Genomic DNA, 24,211 nt, shown 5'->3' with positions numbered 1-24,211 from the left:
AGAGCCAGTGATTTCTGCACACAATAATATGGCAGGAATTAAAAGAATTTAGTCTCAGGGTCTTGTTAAAAGTGCACCCTCCACCACTTTAAGGAAGAATGGTTGTCCTTAAATATCGTAGTATTAAGTAATCTCTTCCCATGCTGAACTACTGCCTTATTGTTGCCTGTTTGCTCCAGTCAGTAGCATGACTAAATATATGGGTGATATTCCATGGTACAATCTTTTCCCTACTACAGTAACCTTTATGAAAGGTAGTTTTATTAAAGGTCTCTCCCCCTCCACAACCAACAATGCAGGTTAGAAACGCACATGAAAAAAGAATAAACTTTATTTGAAATCTCTTCATATAATTCATATATTTATTAAACACTCTTAATAGAATATGCTGAGACCAAATTACTTAGCACTGCATTTCTGGTGCCAGATTTTCTACTTGGCAAAAATGCTTGAATTTTTGTAAAGGCCTTATCACACATTCACTTGCAACTATTGCAAATCATTGGTACGTAGTGACCTATTAAAGTTAGTACATATTAGGAGATATATACAGAGAAAGAGAACACCTATGCAACACCATGAAGGCACCTAACACATACTAAACAGCTTGAATGTGTGCCTGCTTGCATTTTAACTACACTTAGTAACAGCTGAATGTGTGACACCCACCCCTAGGTGAAAAGTGGTGCACTGTGCTTTTACTAAATGACAGATCCTGCACATACATCTGCTGTTTATATAGAGTCCTCAACTATTTACTGCAGCCAAAACTAGTTACACTGTGGTAAGTTACAAGCTTCAGCAGAACACAGGAAGTGACCAGACTATTTTGTCTCACAGGGAAGGGAGGAACTGAAGGGGAAGGGACAGAACTGATTAGCAAGGTCTGTAAGCATTTTCTTTGGATGGACCAGTTCCAAAGCTCCAACACAAATTGTGCAGTCGACACAATTTCCCCCACTAACTTCTGGATTAAGCCTGCCGAACATTTCAGAGTATAATCTATACAGGATGATGTGACAAGGGAGTGTGCAAAGGTGAACCCCATTACAAGGAACATTTTCAAAAGGAGATGGGGCTGGAGGAAAGAAAAGTGAATTCCGTTCTCTCAAAAACAAGAACCCAGAAGCACTAAGCTGAGCCTACCATAATACTGGTTTAGTGCTGTCACAGAAATCCTCAAGCAAACAACCATGAAGTATCTCTCCTGCTGGAAATTTCTATATGGAAATTATCTAATGGTGCTTCCTTAGAATGAATTAGTCTGAAGATAGAAATAAAAAGTGTAATGATTCAGTGAAGTCGACAGATTGTTTGTTAGGGAATATTTGGCACACAGTATGGAAGGTTCTGATATTCTTGTCCTAATGGATGAATACACTCATAGGTTTCTGCTTATATGGTTGACATGGTTAGATTTATATTTCTGAAAGCATGGGGATGGAAGACAAATAGCAAACATAGAAATCATTTCCAATGAAAGATGCAACAAGATTAGACTGATCATATGTACCTGTTTACACGGAATATTTAAGTAACCCTGCAAGGTTTCACTAGTAGTGCAGTGAAATGTCCTAGTTTCTGTAAAATTCTGAGATGCCAGATCACGTGAGGAGCTTTCAGCTCATTTTCTCTTTACTCAACGTCCTGCTCCCTGCAATTCAAGTATGCATCAACTGTTTTGACCTCTTTCCCCAAGGAGGGGCAAATAAACAACAGGACAAGGTAATATGGTTTTGGTGATTAAGGTCAAGATCAAGGGGCTCCAAGTTCTTATCCTAGAAATGGGGGTGACTTTTTTGTGGTTTCAAATTGAGTCTCTGATTTTCTCTGCTTTATTCTCTCCATGTGAACTACAGAATTTACATACCAGGCATGTGAGCAGGAGGGTGGAAATATGATAGTGTGTGTGTGAAAGGATGTAATGAACTTCAGTTCTTACAGTCAGCACCGAATTTTCCAATGTGAGCCATAGAGGATGAATAAGTAAGGAACAGGATTCACTTAAAGACAAAATAAAGCTATACAAACTAAGTCTGGCCATAGGAGTAAAACAACAGGTACAAAGGAAGTAGCTATGTGAAGCAGCAGGGTGCAGAGTAAAACAGCAGACACACACACATCATCACAGCATATTAAGCATACCTTGGATTTTTTCCCTTTTTTTGTTTCAAATGTTTGCCAGTATAGTATAGATGTGAAAGAAAAGCTGGTTAGAAGCCAGACTGTATGCAAGGCTTAAAATGAGAAAAATGTATCATGGGTCTCTGTTCAAATTCCCACCAATGGCCTGTATGATATAAACTGCAAAATCAGGACCATAAAAACCAAAAACATTTACAGTGTAAAGAATACATGAAAATCTAAACCTTGCTCTTTCACAGCCATGTTGGAGTGTACACCTTTAGATTAACAGAATTGAATTCTACAGAAATAGCTCCCACTGTGGGAAAACCAGGTTTCAGCCTGCAAATCTAGGTCAAGGCACTTCCAACAATCACATTTCATCTGAAAGCTGAACTAGTTGAATGACAGTGTTAAAGGCAGAACAGAATACCTTTCAGAGTAACCTCTTTTCCTTTTGGAGACAGTTTCAACAGAAGGAAAGAACAATATCAAAACAATAAACCTTTTATAATAAACATTGTTTTTATAAATCAAAGGCAAGAAACATTACAATTAACAAATTAAAAATTCTTGTTGCTTTCCTGCTCAGTCCTCATCGAGTGAAAGGTTCTTGTCTTGGATTTACTGGAGTCATACAGGCAAAAGGAGAATTCAAAATGTTTATTCTCTTTTTTAATCATCTATAAAATGCCAAATGAAGAAGAAACAGAGCAGAATAAGATGTTTTTAGTAGTTCCCTCTTTTTGTGGGGGGCATAGGGGAGGGGGAAGCGAGAACAGAAACTGGAAAGGAGGATAACTGCAAAAAAGTGCTAACTTCTTACAGCAACACCACACTTAGATTTGTCAATAAGCCACATTAATTTAATTAATTTGTCTTTTTCCTCTACCAAGCCACCCCACCATCTCAAGCTAGTAGACTTGAGAGATTCTTCAGGTCTCAGGGAATGGCTACATGAATTGTTACATTAAGGGAAGGTATTTTAGAATTTCACAGGAAATGTCAGATGCCCAATTCAGGAAGACATTTAAGCCAGTGAGCTGTCCATGTGGGATGAGTTTCATGCGTAAATTTAGCCATATATTTCATTACATTGTTTAACTGAGGTCCTAACATAAGAGCCTAATATTGAGAATGTGGAGTGACCTATGTATCTCTTGGATCTACTAGGAATCAGAACAGTCCAGCACCTCACAGGAGTCAAGCTTTTACTCTTTGACATACTATGACTCAGAGTCTCTGCTGACCTTATCAAAAACAGTTTTAAATTAATTTACAACAATCATATGGAATATCCCCAAGGCGGAATCCCACAAACAGTTAATTAAAACAAACAGAATTACCAGAAAAGCCAGAACTTCCCTGAGCACAGCCTAGAAGAAGGCACTCTCTAATAGTTATTATGGGTGGGGATGGAGATGGGGGACAACATTGTTCTCTTCACAATAGCATTTTTAAATGATTTCTGCAGCCTAGAGACTGTTTATTTTGGCCATATAGCTCAAGTGTTGCGCACTGGCATACGCAATACCCTGAGGATAGGTCATATGGAACATCGAATCCATTGAACTTGAGAGTTTTGCCACTGAAACCCCAGCCTTGCTAAGTCAATGTTGATCTCTTGTTCCTGCCGCTAATAGGGGCTAGATGTGCCACAGATGCAACACAAATCAAATGCAGATGAAGGAATGAATAAAATTGCAGGAGAGACTCCTTTAGCTTAACAGAATGAGAGGTACTGATAGCATTTAAAAGGTGCCATTTTGAATCCAATGCAGCAACTGCAAATTCAGATCATCAAGTGGAATATCCATCCTTTCAGTGTCAAGAGTGTTTTAAGCAACACAGACAAATATTTGTCATTAACAAATAAATCCACTGTGGAGAATTTCAGTACTCATATTTCTATAGTATAGTTTGGTCAGCTCCCCAAAGTAGTGTATTTACTTAAGTCCAAGATGAGGTTGTCTCTCTGCCATCAATGGCAGGGGAGGGGACAGAGGAGGAAAAATCATCTTGGATTCAAGTACCAGCATCCCGACTCTGTCCCAGTCCCGATATTACTCAGGGCCAAAGATGGGGCTACTGCCACAGATGCTGCTTCTTCAGCAATCCAGTGAGTACAGGTTAGGGGCCAGACCTAGAGTCCAGGATGGGTGGCAGCCTGGGTTGGGGATGGATAGGAGCATGGATAAAGCAGAGAGCCATCCCTAGGGGTGTGCGGGGCCCGGCACATATCAATGCATGCGGGGCCAGAGGTAGCTAGTGGCCAGAGCGTGCAGCCAGCGGTGTGCGGTGGCTGTGGTGGGGCCTGCACAGCACTGTGAGCAGGGCCCCCCCACAAAGCACAGGGATGGCCCTGGTAGGTCAGAAGGATGGGGGTGGGGGGCAGGGGAAGAGCGAAGCTATGGGAAAACAGGTAGGGGGTGGGTGGCAGTGTAAGTCAGGGATTGGGCAGGAGATAATCAGCAGGACAGGAGAGAAGTGGGGGATGAGGCAGCAGCACAGGTCGCAGAATCAGGCAGGAGATGGGGCAGCCAGATGGGTCCTTGATCCAGTTAGGGGAGAGGAGGTCAGGGGATGGGAAGCAGCACACATTGCTGCCCCATCCCCCAAAAAGCTGTTGCCCAGTCCACTACTCATACTCCTACCAAACCCCCAGACTGTGCTGCTGCCCAGTCAGCAGAATGGGTCAGGAGATGAGGTAGCAGGGGTGGGAAGCAGCACATGCTGTTGACCATCTCCCAACATGCCGTTGCCCAAACCACATGCCCTAATCTACACTGCTGATTGGCAGCAGCTGAATCAGGGGATGTGGTGGCAGCAGCATGGGTCAGGGGATGGAGCAGCAGTATATTGGGGTGGGACAGCAGCTCAAGTTGTTACCCCACCCTCTAACCTGCACTGCTGCCTCATCGTCTGACCTGCACTGCTGTTGGGGCAGAAGTGTGGGCAAGGGGAAGTGGCAGCAACACAAAGTGATGGGACAGCAGTGCTCGGGGTGGGGGGGTAGGTGGTAGATGGAGCAGCAGTGTGAACAGGGGTTCAGCAGCAAGGGACTTGGTATGGGGATAAGCAATAGGGGAAGCAAAGTACCAGGGTCAGGCTGCCGGCCTGCCCCCTGTGGTTGGGAACAACTTTAAGACAACCCTCGAACAATTAGATCCTATACATGGAAATTATAACAAATATATAGTTTTCCATTGATAAAACCTAGTTATTTGGGGGGTATTGTCTTAAATTCAAAATAGTCTTGCATTTGGCTAAATATGGTATGTACAGTTATCCAAACAATTGTAAACCAAGGAAAAAAAATAACTTGTAAGAGAACAGTAAAGAAGCAGCAAACCTTTAGTCCCTTTAACATCTGATAGACCAGGAACTGGATTCGATCTTCAGTTAATTTCTCATGCTTCATTATCTTACTCAAGTCTGTTCCCATGAATGGCATAACCAGATAGCTAAAGAAAAATCAAATACTAATTAACTCCTTAAAGTCTGTCAAATAAATGGAATGCAACATCACATTACACCTCAGTGATAACAAAATGCAGTTAATTCCATTAATTTACTAGTAAATTTAATCTCACATTTCATTTAAAACCTATATAACCAAATCACTTCTGCTAAAAACAACACAGCTTCCCCTCGCTACACAAATAATCAGTTTTGACTGCTTAAGCAAAGACTGAGTAACTAAGTCACTGATTATAGAAAGCTATTGGTCAGTTAATAGAAATAATACATTTTAACCAAAGATAAAATAGCCCAGGCAAGACATGTTACTTAAAAGTCGACTACATAAAAGCTCTGAACTTTACATAGTGTTGTTTTCTTTATAAGCACTATGATGAGTTAAGGAAACTACTGGGTCCAACATGTAGAGATAGAACAGATGCATCAGGATCAGACTAGATCAAAATTGGAAGAGGGCATTACTGACACAAATTCTTAACTTGGAATCATAAACAAGTGTCAGGGGTTTACAACAACCCTTTGCAGAAAGGAAGACAAGTGTGAGGAAGAGCGAGAACCACTGTAGCACATCAAACTGACATTTCAAGGCCAGCCTAAAGCAGAAATTATGCAAAGGACAGGTTTAGACCCTATGTTTTAGAAGGCCTTTAATATGCTTATCACTTAAAACTAGCTTGATACAAGAGGTGCACCGATATATAGGTGCCATATCAATCAGCACCAATAAAAGGAAAATTAACATTATTGGCTATCAGCTTTTTTTGGCCAGTGTAGCCAATAATATCACCAATAAATACATTATGCCTTGTGGAAAGGACCCCCGGATGCTGTATGCATTTGCAACATGCATGTGATCAGGAATGCAGCCAGGCAGCATGGAGAGCAGCACCCTGTAGGTAAGTCTGTGGAGGGGAAGGGGCATGGGGGAGGAAAGGGGTGTGGGGGAAGACAGGTCAAGGCCCCCATGGTAAGGGAGGGAATAGGGCAGGGGTTGGGGGTGCTGCCCAGCCAAGGCAGTAAACGGGACCATGGGGCTGGGTCAGGGAGTGGGATGGAGCTGTGGGCAGCTCATCCAGGGGCATGGGGGGGAGGGGAAGTGTGTTCCTGCCACTGCATGAACCCCTAGGGAAGCATGGGGGGCATGTGCCCCCCAGATTTGTACACAGGGTGGAGGCAGACTGCCCGCTGTGGGCTCGGTGCTCTTCACTCTGCTGCCCCTGCCCCACTCCCTCCCTCACTCTGGAGGCCTCGGATCTGTCTCCCTACCCCACAGCCCTTCCCCTCCACAGACTTACCTGCAGGGAGCTGCTCTCCATGCTGCCCAGCTGCATTCCTGTAAATCGTTTATTGGATTGGTATTGGCCAATATGCCTGGTGAATTATCAGCTATTGTTATTGGCCAAGAAAATCTTTATTGGTGCACCCCTACTTGATACGAAATTCTAACAGAACAAGTTAATAGAGACTACTTTAAGCAAGAACCTCACTGGCAGTTTAAAGTTCAAACCATAACTTTTCTGCTGCTTATGATAAAAAGCAGACACTTTTATGAAGTGACAAAGCTACGTTGCCCAATCTATCCATATTTTTTCTTAAAATAATTTTCCTTTGTTTAAAATCTAAGATGGCATCAATTTCATTACAATTTTATTTGCAAACTAAAAATATAGCAATAAACATTAATGATTGTACTTCAGGGGAATGTTACAATAAGATCGTTCCAAAGAACTATGGTTGAGATTTTCACAAGAGCCCAAAAGAATAAGGCACCCATATCACTTTCAATTTCCACAGAATTAGGACCCTTAAACCTCTAATCTCAGCCTCCTCATTTTCAATTCTTTGCATACAAAATTCAAACATGAAGTAGTGAAAGACTGGAAGAATAGAAGAGCAGAGAGATTTTATTCTCTATGAGTATTTTTATAGCATATAAAAATGTTTCTGGCTGATAAAGTGGACCTAGAAAACATAATTTAACCTCCTGTTTGTTGGTGTTCCTGGATGGTAAAAGCATAGATACAGCCATTTTTTCATTCTTATTAAATTCATTTTCCCAGAGGTCAAAAATATTTGAAGTGGGCTAGAAAGAACTTTGTGAATGTTCTAGCAAAACCACAGGAAGAAAAATCTAAAGGAAGTAGTTATATTTTTGTTACTGTCAGAGAGCTTTGAAATGTGTAATAGTCCTATATCTCTCTGCGCAAGTTACATTTTTTTGTACAATCAGGCCCCTGAAAGCACTCTACAGCTGTGACATAACCCATGTACATGGCTGCAGAGTGTTTTTAAAATGGCCGATCACACAAAACTTAATCCTTGATAAATCAGGTATTAACTGGATTACTTGATATAGACTCCCACAACATTTTCACAGGCAAGCTAAGGAAGTATGGGCTGGATAGACCATAAGGTGGACAGAAAACTAGCTGGAGCATCGGGCTCAGAGGTTAGTAAATCAATGGCTTGATGTCTACTTGGCAGTCGGTTTTGGGGTCGGTTTTGTTCAATATCTTCATCCATGGCCTGGAAGATGGCACAGAGTGCACCCTCGTCAAGTCTGCAGATGACACCAAGCTGGGGGGAGTAGTAGATATGTTGGGAGTAGGGTTAGGATTCAGAGAGACATAGACAAATTGGAAGATTGGGCCAAAAGGGATCTCATGAGGTTCAACAAAGACAAGTGTAAAGTCCTGCAGTTAGGACAGAACAATCCCGTATACCAGTACAGGCTGGCATCTGACTGGCTGGGCAGAAACTCTGCAGAAGACGACCTGGAGTATACAGTGGACAGTAAGCTGAACATAAACCAACAGTATGGCCCTGTTGCCAAGAAAGCTAACAGCATACTAAGTTGCCTTGTAGGAGTGTTGCCAGTAGGTCAAGGGAAGTGATTATTCCAGGGGCGGGCAATTATTTTGGGCGGAGGGCTGCTTGATGAGAATTTTGGCAAGCTGCTGAGGGCCACATGGGTAGCCCCGCCCCTTCAGTTGTCCCACCTCCTGGTTGCCATCTTTTGACCGGACATCCCGCCCCCTGACCTTTGCCATAGGAAGCCCTACCCCTTGCACAACTTACCAGGTAGCAAGGGGTTGTGACCACTCTAACATCCTGCCCCAGCAATGGGGTTTCAGGGGCATCAGACCTCCCTCAGAACTTTCCCTCTACCTGTGCCAGCTGGTCCCAAAAGGAGGAGGCTCCGCTGCTGCTTCTGCTGGCCAGTGCCAACCCAGTTGGGCTCACCCCGTCCCCAGAAGCACCTGGGTAGCTGGCTTCAGCCTCATGCTGCTCTGGATGGGACGGACCCGGCTAGGTCTTCACCAGCCAGGAAAGGCAGCATGCAGCTGAAGTTGGCTCCTCATGTGCTGCTGAGGACAGGAGAAGCCTGGCCGGGTCAGCACCGGCCAGCAGAAGCGGTGGCAGAGCCGCGTGCTGCTTGGGATGGGATGAGCCCGGCCAGAGTGCCAGGGGCTCAGCTGCACTTTTCCCCCTGCCTGTGCCAGTCAGTCCTGAGCAGCACACAGCTCCGCTGCCACTTCTGCTGGCCGGTGCTGACCTGGCTGGGCTCCTCCCATCCTCTGCAGCACGTGGGAAGCTGGCTTCAGCCTCATGCTGCTCCAGATGGGATGGGCCTGGCCGGGTCTGCACCAGCCAACAGAAGCAGTGGTGGAGCTGTGTGCTGCCTGGGACTGACTGGCACAGGCAGGGGGAACAGTGTCCCTGCTGCTCCGGCCAGACTCGTCCCGTCCCGTCCCGAGTGGCACATGGCTCCACCGCCACTTCTGCTGGTCAATGCAGACCCAGCCGGGCTCCTCCTGTCCCCAGCACCACTTGAGGAGCTGATTTCAGCTGCATGCTGCCTTTCCTGGCCAGTGCAGACCTGGCCGGGCCCATGCCATCCAGAGCAGCGTGCGGCTCAAGCCAGCTTCCCACGTGCTGCTGGGGATGGGGTGAGCCTGGCCAGGTCTGTACTAGCCAGCAGAAGCATGGTGGAGCCATGTGCCACTTGGGACTGACCAGCACAGGTAGTGGAGAAATGCAGCTGAGCCTCTGGGTGGGCTCTGGCTGGGCTCTGGCTGGGCTCCGCTCTGGCTGGGCTCATCCTGTCCTGAATGGCACACGGCTCCACCGTCACCACTCCTCCCTGGTGCTGACTGGGCCAGAGCTGCGGCTCAGCTGCTGCTTCGCCTCCCCAGTGCCGGCCCAGCCCAACCCTGCACGGCCCGAGCGGCACAGCGTGGAACAGCACAGCACAGGGAAAGCCTACCCAGCAGCCACTTTCCTGGGCTTACCTGCAGGGCAGGGCCCTTTCCAGTCCTGTGAAGCAAAGCAGAACCCGGCCCAGACACTGTTTCCCCTCACCGGCACCACAGGTTCTGGCCCAGCCCCCTTGCCCCTCCCAAGCTGCAAATGTGGCCTGGGCCAGAGGCGGGGTGAGGCCAGCTGGGTCAGGCTGAGGTCAGGGTTGGTTGACTCGCAACCAGAACCCAAGGAAACAGCCAGAGGTGCTGCAGCCAGCGGCTGGTACCACCAGAGGGTTTGAGAGAGGCAGCTACCATTACATGGGTTTTGAAGGGGCTCTATGGGCCGGAGGGAAGTGCTTGGCCAGCTGGATCTGGCCTGCGGGCTGTATTTTGCCCATCCTTGGATTATTCCCTTCTATTCAGAACTGGCAAGGCCACATCTGTATCTAGTTTTGGGCCCCCCACAACAGAAAGGATGTGGACAAATTGGAGAGAGTCCAGAGGAGGGCAATGAAAATGGTGAGGGGGCTGGGGCACATGACTTATGAGAGGCTGAGGGAACAGGGCTTATTTAGTCTAGAGAAGAGAAGACAAACAGGATAACAGCAACCTTCAACTACCTGAAGGAGGGTTCAAAAGAGGATGGAGCTTGACTGTTCTCAGGGGAGGCAGATGACAGAACAAGGAGCAATGGTCTCCAGTTGCAGCAAGAGAAGCTTAGGTTAGATAATAATAAGAATTTTCTCACTAGGCAGATAGTAAAACACTGGAACAAGTTACCCAGAGAGATTGTAGACTCTTAATCCTTGCGGGTTTCCAAGACCCAGCTAGACAAAGCCTTAGCTGGGATGACCTAGTTGGGGATAGTCCTGGTTTGAGCAGGGGGTTGGACTAGATGACCTCCTGAGGTCCCTTCCAACCCTAATTTTCTATGATTTTATGAAGGCACTATAGAACAGAGCACCTTCAGAAACTTGTGCTCCCTTGAGGATTAATTTTTCATGCCTTTGTGAGGCAGGGCTGGCGCAAGCACCAGCTCACCCTTGCCAGGGCTGTCAGCAGGGGAAGAAGAGTGGAGTGGAGAGGGAACCCAATATCAGCTGAGGTATTGATGGGAGTCAGGCTGGACCTGCAAGGCGAAGGGGCTCTGTTGTACTGCACCTCCAGCTCTGGCCAAACAAAGCCTAGCTGGCAGCTGCGTGCTTCCCCCTCCCACAGCTGACAGCCTCAGGAGTGGGTAGAGCTGGGGCAATATTTCTAGATATTACTATAATCTGTGAAACTAAACCAGTGCGTCATAAACAGTGATGTTACAGGCCACCGTCTGCCAACCTATATAAATACACCAGAGCAGGCAAGAAAAGATTGCGAGCACCTTTCATTTGTACAACAGGAAGCTACACAGGATATCCCAATCCTGAAAAGACTTAGACTTATTCCTGGATGCAAAGCTAAGCATATGCATAACTAAACTGAACTATTCCCAAGGTAGAGAATGCAACACAGGCATGTGTCTTTGCAAGATTAAGGTTCTAGCCCAGGAGCGGGCAAAACAGCAGATGTGGCAGGCAGCTGGACTCCATTTCCCAGCAGCCCTTGTCCACATAGCTGGGGCCCATCTCCATGGAGACCACAGGAGCCACTGTGCTGTGATAGCAAGGCTGGGGTTGCCATGGAGACCAGCCCCAGCTTTTCTGGCAGGGTGCTGGGCAGGGCAAGACAGGGGGCTGCTCCAGAGCTGCTGGGATCTTGTGGTGGGGCAGCTTGGTTTGGGGCGAGGGCAGAGCCAGGATCTGCTCCAGAGCAACCCCTGCCTTATCACAGTGCAGCTGTGGCTGGGGTCTCCATGGAGACCAGCCCCAGCCATCTGGGCAGGGGCTGCTGGGAAATGGAATCCACTGCCAGCTGGATCCAACCCATGGGCCAGACTTGGCCCACTCCTGTTCTAGCCTTTCACTCCAAGTCAGGGCTGGAGAAAGGGTGTCTGTGTCTATCTGTGCCCATGCGTGAGTAATCAAGTGTCACCTAGACTTCAGAAAGGATGGGTCCTTGGCTCCCCTCCCTGGTCCAGACTGATGCTTGATTGTGGAGACCAGTTCAGGCTTCTCACCCACCCACTGCCTCACAGCATAATCCACTGCAGTGTCCTGAGGATTCAGACAACATTTTCTCTGGGGACTAACTGCTGGCCTCAGCTGCTGTTTGCAGTAATACATATCACAGACGAAACAATTCCACATGACTAACTAGCAAAGGGTAAACAATCAATGACTCAACTGACCTTTAATCCACAAAGGTTTTCTCCAAGCCTGTTTAAGTGTAAATACATTTGTACTGGCTCATATCTAACAAGCTGCTGAGTATGTACAAAACAGCCTTTGCCATAGGCCTGCTGCACTTTTAGTCTTAAAATAAAATGTTTCTTTCCATATAATTTGTACCTTCGAAACTTGTCAGGTAGTTTTTTGGGACCTATTTGAAAGTTCATTCCTTAATGTGAATGACTATATTTAGCGTCAATATGCCAGATATTTGAGATAACAGCTTTGCCTCAAAGATCTGCATGGTTAGAATGGCATTCAGTCCTTACTTTGGGACATGCTGAAGTTTTCTGCCTTTTATTTTTAAATAACATGGGATACCTGTATAAATCACCAAAGAAGTATTCCTCTGGTATAAAAAGATATTTTGAGAAACCAGAACAACTTTGCTGGTGCAGATCTAGGGTACCATTTGGGGGTGCACCGATAAAGACTATCTGGGCCAATACTGATGGCTCAAGCTGATTAACAAGCCATATTGGCAGATATTGATCTGACTGCTGATATGTTGTGGGGAGGAAGGGCAGAAGATTGAGGCCCCTGAGGTGAGGGAGGGAGTGGGGCTGGGTGGCAGGCAGCTCATCTGTGAGGTGTGGGTGGGCTGGGGATGGGGGTCTGTTGGGCTCTTCCTGGCCAGGGGGCTGGGCCAGGACTGCACTCGGGGCAGGTGGTGGCACTGGGAGTAAGGCTACGGGGTGGGCTATAACCACCTCAAAATTCACTGTAGCCCCCCAAATCCCACCTCCAGCGCAGCCCCAACTCAGCCCCCTTGCTGGAAAGAGCATACCACCCCGAGCCGCAGCCCACAGCGGCAGCCCACCTCACTCTGCGTGTAGATCCGGGGGGCACATGCCCCCCCCCCCATGGCTCCCCTGGGGGTATGTGCAGCAGCAAGAGCTGCTGCCCCCCCCGCCTCCTGCATTCCCCAGATGAGCTGCTCATGGCTCTGTCCCGTGCCCAGTCCCAGCACCATGCACGCGGCATTTATCAGCAACATTACTAGCCACATCAGCCAAAAAAAAGCTGATTGCCGATAATGTAAATTTTCCTTTTATAGGTGCCGATATGATATGGACCGATGCATCAGTGCACCTCTAGTACCCTACCCTTAACATTGGAATCTGGCCATTTATTTTTAAAACAAATGTTAAGTAAAAGAGATTTTTCAAAGATAAATAAGGGAGCTGGTTAGCTGATCTCTCAAAGCAGTGTAAGGGAGTTAGGCACCTTGGGCTGCAGGAACCAAGCTACTTTATAACAACTTTGAAACTTCAACCTAACATTTTATAGATGCAAAAACACTTGCATGAAGTGGACTCAGAAACAAATGCACAGGCTTTCCTAAAGTCAAAAACTTACAAATCATTAAATTTCTCCAATGTGACATCTGGTGTGAACACATCCAATATTCCAATAACCTAAAAATGAAAATAAACAGATAAAAATATAAATGAATATTTCATCAAAATAAGAAAATCCCCAAGTAGCATAATATATGAAAAAAATCTAGCTCAGAGCATTAGTGACAAACAAGACATTAGCGACAAATAAAGATGAAAAACTGCATGCTTGGAGCAAGGCATTTCCTAAAATATCAGGAGTATCTGTCAGCCACTGTATGTCAGATTACAGTTTTATAAAGATTGCTTGACATTAAATAAAAAAACCCAAGTTTTAAGTTGTTTGTTGCAAAGACAACCGCTTTTATCCTGAAGGATCCTAAAGTGTTTCGGAAAACAATTTGAAACCATACTGCTCTTGCTCAGGATTAGTTCATCAGTATTATTCATCTACCTCTACCAAAAAGGAAGAAAACTGTACCTTAATACACAATACTAAACACTTTAGAAAAGGAGGAAAAGAGTATTTTTTCCATTTCAGGTGAGTATAATTCCCCTTCACTTTGAGTACAGTTCCCAAGTGGGAACCAGGCCAGATCTTAGGATTAACAATTCTTTATTACTTTTAGAAGGGCCAGTTGATCATAAATGACTACAAGTCTTCCAGAATGTCATCAAGTATTTCACTGAGCATGACTTTATCTTGGGTTCTCCTTAACAATATATAGTGCATCAACATAACTATCCTACCATCTGGAAAAACTCAAACATTTTTTTCCAGAATTTTTACTATTAAGTTATTCAATGGAACTAGACCAGCTGGCAAGGTCTATTAACTTCATTGCCAACACTCCTCTCCAACTAATTAAACAACTAGTAATTTAAATATGTAGGTCCAGATCCAATAAAAAGATTTACTGTATTTACCTGAATCCGATGAATCTGAATTTAAAATGACCCCCCACTCCTGCCAAATAAAAAGATTCTATGCATGGAAAATTAATAGTTTTGTTATAATTTTCCATGTATAGAATCTAATTATTGGATCCATCCTCCCCACTGCTGCGGCAGGGAAAACAGTGTTGGGAGCAGAGGGAGGCAGTGGGAAGGCAGGCAGTAGAGCGCAGGAAGTAGGGAATAAGTCAACTTGGAGCTGGAGCCACAGCAGCCACGAGCCCCTCACCCCCACTGCCTCATACTCAAATCCAGTCCCCTTCTGTGTTAAACGGGGGGGAAAAAAACTCATCTTGGATTTGAGTAAATACAGTAGACGCGCAAAATATGAGGTAAGCAGAAGACATTCTAAGACATGCTCAATGCATTTTGAGACGCTACATATTGAGTCTCAATACATATTAAGACTACAACCTGCAGAACTAATTGTAGCTAACATTTTCTTTTCAAGCATGATCAGAGGACATGGTGGTGGCATCTTTTTATGCAGCAGTCTAGTAGCAAGTGGTTCTTAATTCTTAGACTCAAGATGCCCCTTGGAAAATGCTCTCTCTTAGATTTCACTCTTTTTGCAACAAAACATTCAGAAAACTCATAACAGGTTAGAATGTTTTAACACCATGGATTCCTATTTCAAATCTCTAGGTTTACCTTGCGAATAATCTTTGTACACTCCATGGCACCCTGGTCGAGAATCACTGCTCTGTGCGCTCTGGACAGGGGCCTGGTGCCTAACAGAGGGTTCTGGATTCCATGCTGAAGGACAGGTGCCTAAAAGTTAAGTGTGATGTCTACCTTGTACACTGCTAAGTCCTTTATTGAGTCTAGATCATAACATTTGTTTTGATCCTGGAGGTCCTGCTTCAGCACTTTCTACATATTCTGAGACAGCAAGGAGGGAACCATCCATTAAATGCCCCACCCCCCACCTCCAAGATCAACAGAAGGAATTATTTATGGAAATACTTTTTTCAACTATCAAAATATTGATTGCATTTTAATCCTCAGAGAATTAAGAAGCAAAGGCACCCATGCCAGAAACGAATTCAGGTAGTACGACATTCAATACTGTGATGCAGTGTAGCTACTCAACTCTGCTAACTGCTTATGAACTGCCTGCATTACACTAGGTGAAAAGGAATTAAAATTAACCACTGGCTAGGACATTTGAGATTACAGTGCCTGCAGGTGGCAATCACCACAGCAATCACTTATAATACTTATAATGCCCACATTTAGGCTGTGACTACCTGAACTCATGCAGTCCAGGTTACTGCATGCACTACAGTTCTGATGATTCACTCAGGCTTTACAGCTCCATCTGTGGATGCAGTCAGGCACTTGTGGAAATAACTAAAAGCCTTTGTTCCTAAAAGTATTGCTGCAATAGATCTTCCAAAGCCCAAGGTTATTCTAGTACAGGGCTATCCAACTTCTAAGCCCATGAGGGCCACATGCCCCAGGGGCCGCTCACTGTGCTGGCTGCACCAGGCAAAGCACAGGTCACCAGGCTGCACACTGTGTGAATTCTTCCTTCAACATACACAGTGCCACAGGCCCATGTGATTACCTCCTCCCCACCACTGCTGCACTGCATGGGTATGATTTCTACCCCCCCTATAGGATCCCAATTCTCCCCCCTGAGCATATTGCCCCAGAATCACCCTCACTCCCAGTGCTGCCCTACCAGAGGCAGAGGCAGGAAACAGAGGCTGGAGACTGGTTGCTCTTGCAGCCAGAGCAATGGGTGGAATGGTGACTGGGTGAGAGTCCCAGGGCTCCAATTTATCCCCTCATGAGCTACATGGACTGCCAGTTGGAGAGTCCTATTCTAGCAATAAACAGCACTGCAAATCATGTTGCATGCAGATGCCTCAAAATAGCTGTCAAAACCTGTTTTGCTTCATGCACAAGATAAATCATTGCAAGAAAAACCATGACACCCAATTATACCCGAAAGGAGTATTCCTCTGCCACATGAAAGCTCAACATACCACTCCCATAATAAAACACTATTTATTTTGCATTAGTGTACCTCAAAAAAAAATCTATCATTGTGATGGTATAGACACAAGCAATGCTGAAACCATGCAAAAATAGTGAAGAGCAATTTTTAATCATTTGATCCAACTTAAAAAAAATCACCACCAAAAAATAGCCTCACCTCTTACAAAGTCAACCATGATGTCAGTTCTGTTTCCATCCTATTTTTGAGAGTTGCCTGCAGATGTGAAGTACCAACTGGGCAGAAACTGACACAAAAACTCTTGCTTTAGTGGGTCTCACCAGCACTCCTACTGACTTTCATAAGGCCAGCGTGTCATCTGGCATTTCTAAAATTGCAGTATAAGATTATATCATAGTGTTGGGTATGAGCACATGCTCTGTTGTGAGATTTGGTTTCATAAGCTTCTAGTTAAAAAAGGTAGTAGACCACTAAATGATGCTGTTCTCCAGCCACTAAAGCAATTCTGAAATCCCAAACAGCATCAGGCCCTCACCTTCAATTTTCAATGGATCTATGGAATATATCTATGGATTAGTTTGTTTGTTTGTTTGTTTTGGTGGGGGGGAGAAGGAGAAGGTGGGACAGAGAAAAAAAATCGTATAGTCCCAGAGAGATTTATAACCTGTACCATGGCAATCATTTTGAATACAGCCTAAGGATATCAGATGATTAATTTCACAGAGTCTAATTCAGTATACAATAACACTTTATATTAGAAACTTCCACTGCAAAAAAACTGATCAGAGCTAGTAGTTTATCAAACTCTGTGGCATTAAGGAACAATATCAGGCCTACTTTGAGAAATACTAAATTTCTTTCATGCAGTTTTTGGGGACAACTTGTTATAAGGATATTAATAACAGGCAAACATGGAAGGAAGGATAAGAAAGAAGGAAATATTTAAAGCTTTAAATATAGAAAATTCTCTCCCCTCCTGATGTCCCCAAGAAACTACCAACACAAAAATTCTTGTCCACTTCATTTACAAGAAGAATTCTTAAGAAGTTAGCCGGAACATGGTAAAAAACCCAAACAAACAAAAAACAACATACTGAGGAATGTGGCTTAAGATTCTGAAAAGTTCTAAAAGGTATTTTCTTTGCAGCTATGATTTTTCTTTAGAAGCTAAAATATATCATTTCCTGTGGCTTGTAACATGATCTTTTGGAACTATTATAAAAAAATGAAAAAACAAGTCTCCCTAAACATTAGTCTGAGTCAACCAGAACATTCATATAGTAAAAGGTGAAGCTGCATGTCCAAAGCCATGCCTTATATTCTGACATTGCAGTAAAAAAATATCTGTTTCAGACAGACACAGCAGAGTTTTATGAAAAGCCACCACAGAATTTTTTTTACTACTGATGCAGAAAGTGATTCTGAAGCACTCATGGGCCTTGCTTATGATTAAAACTGTGTGTTGACTTTTTTAAAGATGCACTTGCCTGTATTTACATCTTTAAAAATTCATGCATCATTATAATATCTGATTTCTCATCTATCCTAATGATTTTAGTGTGTCATCCATCCCAACAGAAGGAAGGTTTAGGTTGTAGTACTATTCATATGCTAATGATCTCACACACTCTCTGTTTCACTGGATGAAATTTGTGCGATCAGCTTGTTTTTTCAGTATCTAGTCAAGTCAGGCCTTGGATGACAGCTAACTGGCTGAAGCTTAGGCCAGCTAAAGCAGAAGGAAAATATTCAGGCTGACTAAAACAAAGGAAATGGCAAGTGCTGTATTGAAAATTTTCTACTTTTTTTTAACTGATGTTCATGGTTCAGAGGGTCCTATTAGATCCACAGCTCCCCAGGGAGCAGCAGAAGCTCCAATAATGCTTTTTCTCTCTTCTCCCACACAGTTTTTGGCAGGCCATTTGAATGAGACTTCTCATCAATCTGTTGTCTCCAGTCTGAATCACTGTGTTGTGCTCTACTCACATCAACACCTTACATCAGCAGTTCTAGCTGATGGCTGCCCAGCTACCTCATAGTACTCCTTTTCAGGGAGAAAATTATATCAAAAACTGTACAGACTCCCAGCTGACTTCCACCTGCAATCCAAAGTGTGGTCTCTTGATCTGCCACTGTTTCTATGGTCTTATATTGCTTCAAAAGTGCCTCTCATCTTGTGTTTTGACCTGGAATATGACATCAGCCAGCAGACAAGATGACAATCCTAAGACTTTTCAGCAGTGGACACAGAGCTCCTCATAAAAGGGAACAAACTCTTTCCTCAGGCTTACACTACCTGAAATTATATATATTCAGGACATATTTGAAAGCTTGTTTACTTAGTCATCTTCTAGGTAGATGACTGGATTGAGTGGAAGAGATCTGTTCTGACAGGATAGAGTATTTTAGTTTGACACTGCATTACAGTTTATTATAAAACACAGTTTAAATTGTTCCTGGCCTTAGACAGTGAATCTGGTGTCAAAGGACTCTTAAAGTTTTTAAAAAAAATCCTTATCAGGCCAGTATTTTTCAGAACACAGGATACAACTTATTTTATATTATCTATGCTAACACTGAAGATCTGTAGCTTGCTTTGGAGTGTGTGAATTGATCTGGTATTTAAAAAGACATTTAAATTCTTTCCAAAAAAGAAAGCAATTCATATAATATAAAACACATTGTTCTTTGGACAAGGAAATACACAAGAGAATGACTAGTAAAAAGAAATTTGAATATGAGTATAGTATACAGTACCTTTAATAAATTTAACATCTGAATCTCTAAATATAAGGTTACTAGGAAGAGAAAACATCTGTAGAAAATTAGCTTACGTAAAATGATGAAATATTTAAAGGGCACTTGTCAAGGGTTTTAAGATCATAATATATTTTGAATCTAAATTTGGTGTGATTAGATCAAAGGAGTCTTCTAGAGTTTATGAAGACCTAGAATTTTTTAAAAACTCACTCCATTGTGAAGGACTATGTAAAATTAGTTTAATAACAGCAATTGTTATTGTATATTTTATCTCTGCCCCGCTCATGTGTCATGATGCCCTCACCTCCCCTTATGAATGCATGTTGCAGAGTCATGAATAAATACCCCTAGGGGTAATGAGGGCACTATGATGGATTACAACACTATACCCACTTTTATTCTACAGCAATGCCAGTTCCACCCAAACCGCAGAACAAAACAACAAATTATTGGTCAAGTTTGGCCCTGATTATTTAAGTATCTGCACCTGTATTTATTTATGCAAGTACCTTAGTAAGAATATTCACATGTCTAGAGATAAGCAAATGCAATAATGATTGAAGTTGCAGGGCCAGAGTTAGTAAATAAAAATATGTTTGATCTCCTGTGCATTACAATTGGGTTGTTGTTGCTATTATTTTTGGCTTTAGTTTAGAATTAAAACATACAGCTCTTCAAGGTCAATTTTAGACAGTCAAGTTGAAAGGACACACACACACGAAAATAATAGTTTTCTACATGAACTGGTGGTTTGACCTCAGCAATATGCTATATCAGCTTAGTTTTCAGTCTTTTCAAGTTAATAGATAAGCTAGAAAAACTAGGTAGATGTCAACACAACTACTAGTTTAAATGGTTCTTTCCAACATTCAGAAACAGATAGAAAAACGAGGCAGAAAATGCCCTATAGCAAGACAATGAAAAGAAGAGGAATAGCTAGAGGAACCACTACTTCCTAACAGGTAGGCAGAAGTGCCATAGGGGGGACACTGGGTCCACACTGGTACATATCCAGTGCCTAGGAATCCTGCCAAGGGATGTGCTAGTCTTATCCTGAGCGGGCACAGTGGCTAATTTCCACCTCCCCATGCTCTACTATTCAGGCTTCATTCCAGAAGAGATAAATTTAATTCACTTGTGACAAACGTTTCCTTAATATCGGGCCTGAACCCTTCTTTCCTTTGATCCTTGTTTTCCCTCCTGTGACTATAAATTACTCTTTTCCATCATATATAATTATTCTTCAGCATTTATGGATTGAGATTACATCCTCTAGAGCCTGCTCTCTTTTACTCTTTAATTATCGAGTAAATACATGGAAGAGGTCCATAATATTGCACTGAAGGGCAGATTCAGCACAAAACAACAGAGAAATATGCTAGCCAACTGAGGAACAGATTTCTCTTCAAAACAGCAAAGTCACCCTACAATGACATACAGTTAGATGTTTGGTAACTGCAAGAATTGATGATATCCCAAACAATCAGTCTGAGAGCTTTGGGAATGATCCAAGCACAAAGGCCTTACATGCAGTGTGACTCAGTGCATTTCAGAACACATACGATGCCAATTACCAGCAATTGAACACTAGGGGAGTGGGAAAAGAAAAGAATCAGAAATTGATAAAGAATATTTAAGAATAAAAGGCCTGAAGGACAGTGGTGGGGTTGTAAGCTTTATGTGTAGTCTGCTTCCTCTACATGTGTAGCTAAGGTATTTTAGAGGTTATTTTCAAACTAAAACCAGATATTGATGATGCTGCCTTCTAAGTATTAATGCCATGCATGTGAATTACAAGGTTTCAATATTGCAAATGACTAGCTTCTTTTGCCAGCCCTTGGTTTCAAAAATCTGTTCCTCAAGTCACAAGTATGATCTGATATCCACAATTTCAATAGTTTCATAGTTTCACGGTTGGTAGGGTTGGTAGGGACCTGAGCAGATCATCAAGTCCGACCCCCTGCCGTGGGCAGGAAAGAATGCTGGGGTCAAACGACCCCGACAAGGTGCCTATCTAGCCTAATTTTGAAGATGACTTTAAGAAATGTTACTCCCAACACATTGTCCCCCTTTTCACTTCTAAACTCACCGAATGTATGGCTATGACTTTGAGCCTCTTTCAGCTCCAATGTCCTTGTAGTCTGCCTGTCCCTTTGTGTTCCTTGTAAACTGCTTTTAGTCAAGTCTCCAATAATCTCTTCCTAGCTAAAATCCAATGTCTGTAATTTATGACTTGCCTTGATTTCTGTGCCTATTGATCATATTTGCCTAGAAATTAAAATCCTGCTTCTTTCTCTGATCATGCCTTCAACACCTCTATTGATGGTTCCTCCTCTTCCACAAAAAGGTTTCGTTATTTCAACAGCTTTCCCATTCCATACTGGAATGAGAGAAAGATATGAATAGATAATAGTACAGTGGAAAGCGAGAGAGGGAGTATAGGCAACAGCACTGTGGAAAGGGCTCTCCCTGGGAATGTGAAAGCCTTAGATTCAAGTCCCAGCTGCTGGAGACCCTGCTTGTCTCCCATGTCCCAAATGAATACTCCAGCTACAGCACTAAAGAGTCAGTCTCTCCATCTGTCCTGTAAGAGCTCTTTCATTTTGGAAATATTATTCATTATGCCAGAGGCTCAGATTCTAGTGGCCAGGGTATCAGCTTGGAACATGCCAAAGCCAAGGTCCTGCTCTAATGAACTTTTAACTAATTAAACATTCACTGAAGCAAGGGCATGATGCTTCATTTGACATATCCCAGGTTGGTGGCCTGAACACTGGGCTGCAGTGTGTCTTTCTGGCAAAATGAACAATATTTATGCAGTCAGTCAGTCTCTCCCTCCCTCCCACCCCCCAACACAGACAGCAAATAATATTTACAGACAGAGGAAAAGCTCCAATGTGGGAAGTTACAGTATCCACCAAAAACAGAACAGACAATAACATGATGGTTGGGACCTCTTACGTGAGATGTATTAGACCATGGTTCAAGTTTCTGGTCTCTCTCCCTCTCTCTGTTTTCTTGTTTAAAAAACTAAACAAAAAACATTATGGCCTTGAGAAACCCATTCCAAGTAGTGTCTGGTGTATTCCCACAAAAAGTTTCAGTTAGACTCGTCAGCATTTTCAGACAAAACAAGTATGTTGGTGTAAAATTGCTAAGTAGCTCTATGTAACAGCATATCTACCTTAGTCAACTAATTCTGCTGTGGAAGCAGCAGACCACACAGCGTATGCTGTAGCGCAAGATACAGCCTTGAGGGGATTTACTAGCAACTGAACTCACATTTTCATGCTTCATGTGTTTCAGAAGGCGCAGTTCCCGGTAGGCTCGCTTGGCAAAGAGTTCAGACTGAAACGGGCGATACAGTTTCTTGATAGCCACTTTGGTGCCATTTCTTCCATCAATAGCAGAGCTTAAATGAAACACAAAGAGTTTGTGAGCGAGGTCCTGAGTAATATTGAAAGACTCATCAGCTATGGTAAACCGAACAGTGGATTAGAAGTCAGAGAGTCCTGGTACCGACGTTCCGCTTGGCCCTGCCACTACTTTTCTACTGGATGGAGGAAAAGCCACATATCCTCTTTGCTGTAACATAGTGCACTGTAAAATGGAGATCGTGAGCTGCGTCCCCCCAGAGAACCTCATCAGCAGGATGTTGAGAGTCTATGTGCACTAACTGTAAAGGATGGCCAGGTGCACAGAAGCCAATATCAGAAATTGTGAAAGGAAACAGCTGGGAAAGAGAAACAGGGACACATCTGAATTCCGCTAGGCTGCATCCGAGTAAGTGAGACTTTCTGGTAGAGAAAGAGAGGGACAAATGAACAATTATCTCCTAAAAAACGCTCATCCATCCTAGCCAGGTAAGCTGTGGCATAAAGAAGTTGCGCAGAATTGCAGGGTTGGAAGGGCCTTCCTGATATTGTGGCTATCTAGCCACAGGGCCACCAGCCAGGCCTCACTACCACAAAGACACGCCCTGAAAAGTTGCAAGAGAAAAGAGGGTTTTGCACAAAACTCAGCCCCAGAGCAGGGTGGAGGAGCAGAGCTAGGGGGAGCCAGCAAGGAAGGGGCTGAGCGGCCGCTTCTCGGGAGCAGGCAGGCGCCGGCTGCCTCAGGAAAGAGCTCTTGGACGGGGTCTAGGGCTGCAGGTCCCGGCTTCCCCCTCGCGAAACGCCCGCTCTCGTCTGCACTCGGGTTTTGCCCCGCGGGACGGCTCTTACAAAGTGCCGCCCCCGGGGACTCCTCGGGGTGTGTGCGGGAGTGGCGCCTGCGGCCCCGCGGGCTGCGGGCAGGGAACAAAGCGAGTGAAGCCGCTCACCACACGGCGCCGTAGGCTCCGGCCCCCACGGGTTGCAGGTCCCGGTAGCGCTCCCGCACCTCCCACAGCGTCTTGGTGAGCTCCTGGCGGTAGAAGCCCCTCTTGGGGGAGCTCATGGTGCGCGGCCTCCGCCCGCCAGCCCGCCCGCCAACAAAGAGCCCCGCGGCCGGGCTGCTGCGAGGGGCTGGGCTTGGACACGTCCCTCCGCGAGCGGGGACTGGATGTGGCTCCGGCACCTCTTTCCCCTCCTCCTTCCTGCCCCTGCTCGCCATTCACTCCGCGGGAAGGAGGCGGGGGAGAGGGAGGCGCTCGCCGAGGCCCTGGCTGCAGTGGGAAGCTCCCCTCGTGCCACAGACCTCGCTCCCCGCCCCGGCGGCTCCGCCCCGAGCGACCCTCCGCCGCCCCGCCGAAAGGTCTCGGGGCGGGAGCACCTCGTGCCCCACGGGGTCACCTCCAGGCGGCCCGTGCGCGAGTGGTAACGCTTGGCTTTGGGCTGCACGAGAAGAGCAGAGCGGCTGCCGGCTGTGTGAGAGAGCACGCTGCCTGAGCCGCCCGCTATACCCCTCTGCTCTCTTACCAGGACCCAGCGTGTGCTGGGGCACGAAAGCAGGCTGGCACCCAGCCGGGGGTAGGCAGGAAGACTGCTACTTCTCCGAGCAGGACGCAGGGTTCAGCCAGTCCTACTGTTCGGGGGGTGGGGG

At 44.8% G+C, this 24,211-nt stretch overlaps 1 protein-coding gene across 2 annotated transcripts in view; it reads right to left on the bottom strand.

Moving 5' to 3' along the window:
• MAPK12 (mitogen-activated protein kinase 12) overlaps window positions 1–23,764 on the bottom strand; it is a 56,173-nt gene extending 32,409 nt beyond the window's left edge. Inside the window, exons 1-4 of one of the 2 annotated variants that reach the window (XM_019509295.1) lie at window positions 23,511–23,764; window positions 22,472–22,601; window positions 13,529–13,587; window positions 5,477–5,588 (exon numbers count right to left, since the gene is read on the bottom strand). In XM_019509295.1, coding sequence (XP_019364840.1) covers window positions 5,477–5,588; window positions 13,529–13,587; window positions 22,472–22,601; window positions 23,511–23,626 — 417 coding nt within the window. In that variant the 5' untranslated portion in view covers window positions 23,627–23,764. The remainder of the gene's footprint in view (window positions 1–5,476; window positions 5,589–13,528; window positions 13,588–22,471; window positions 22,602–23,510) is intronic. The other variant, XM_019509296.1, reaches the window with a different exon arrangement.
• Between the last annotated feature and the right edge of the window lie 447 nt (window positions 23,765–24,211).

This window comes from Gavialis gangeticus, unplaced genomic scaffold, assembly GCF_001723915.1.
Source record: "Gavialis gangeticus isolate Ggan-Ray unplaced genomic scaffold, GavGan_comp1, whole genome shotgun sequence".
Lineage (NCBI taxonomy): Eukaryota > Metazoa > Chordata > Crocodylia > Gavialidae > Gavialis > Gavialis gangeticus.
The sequence above is the reverse complement of the archived record's forward strand: the minus strand, read 5'-3'. Positions and strand labels throughout refer to the sequence as shown.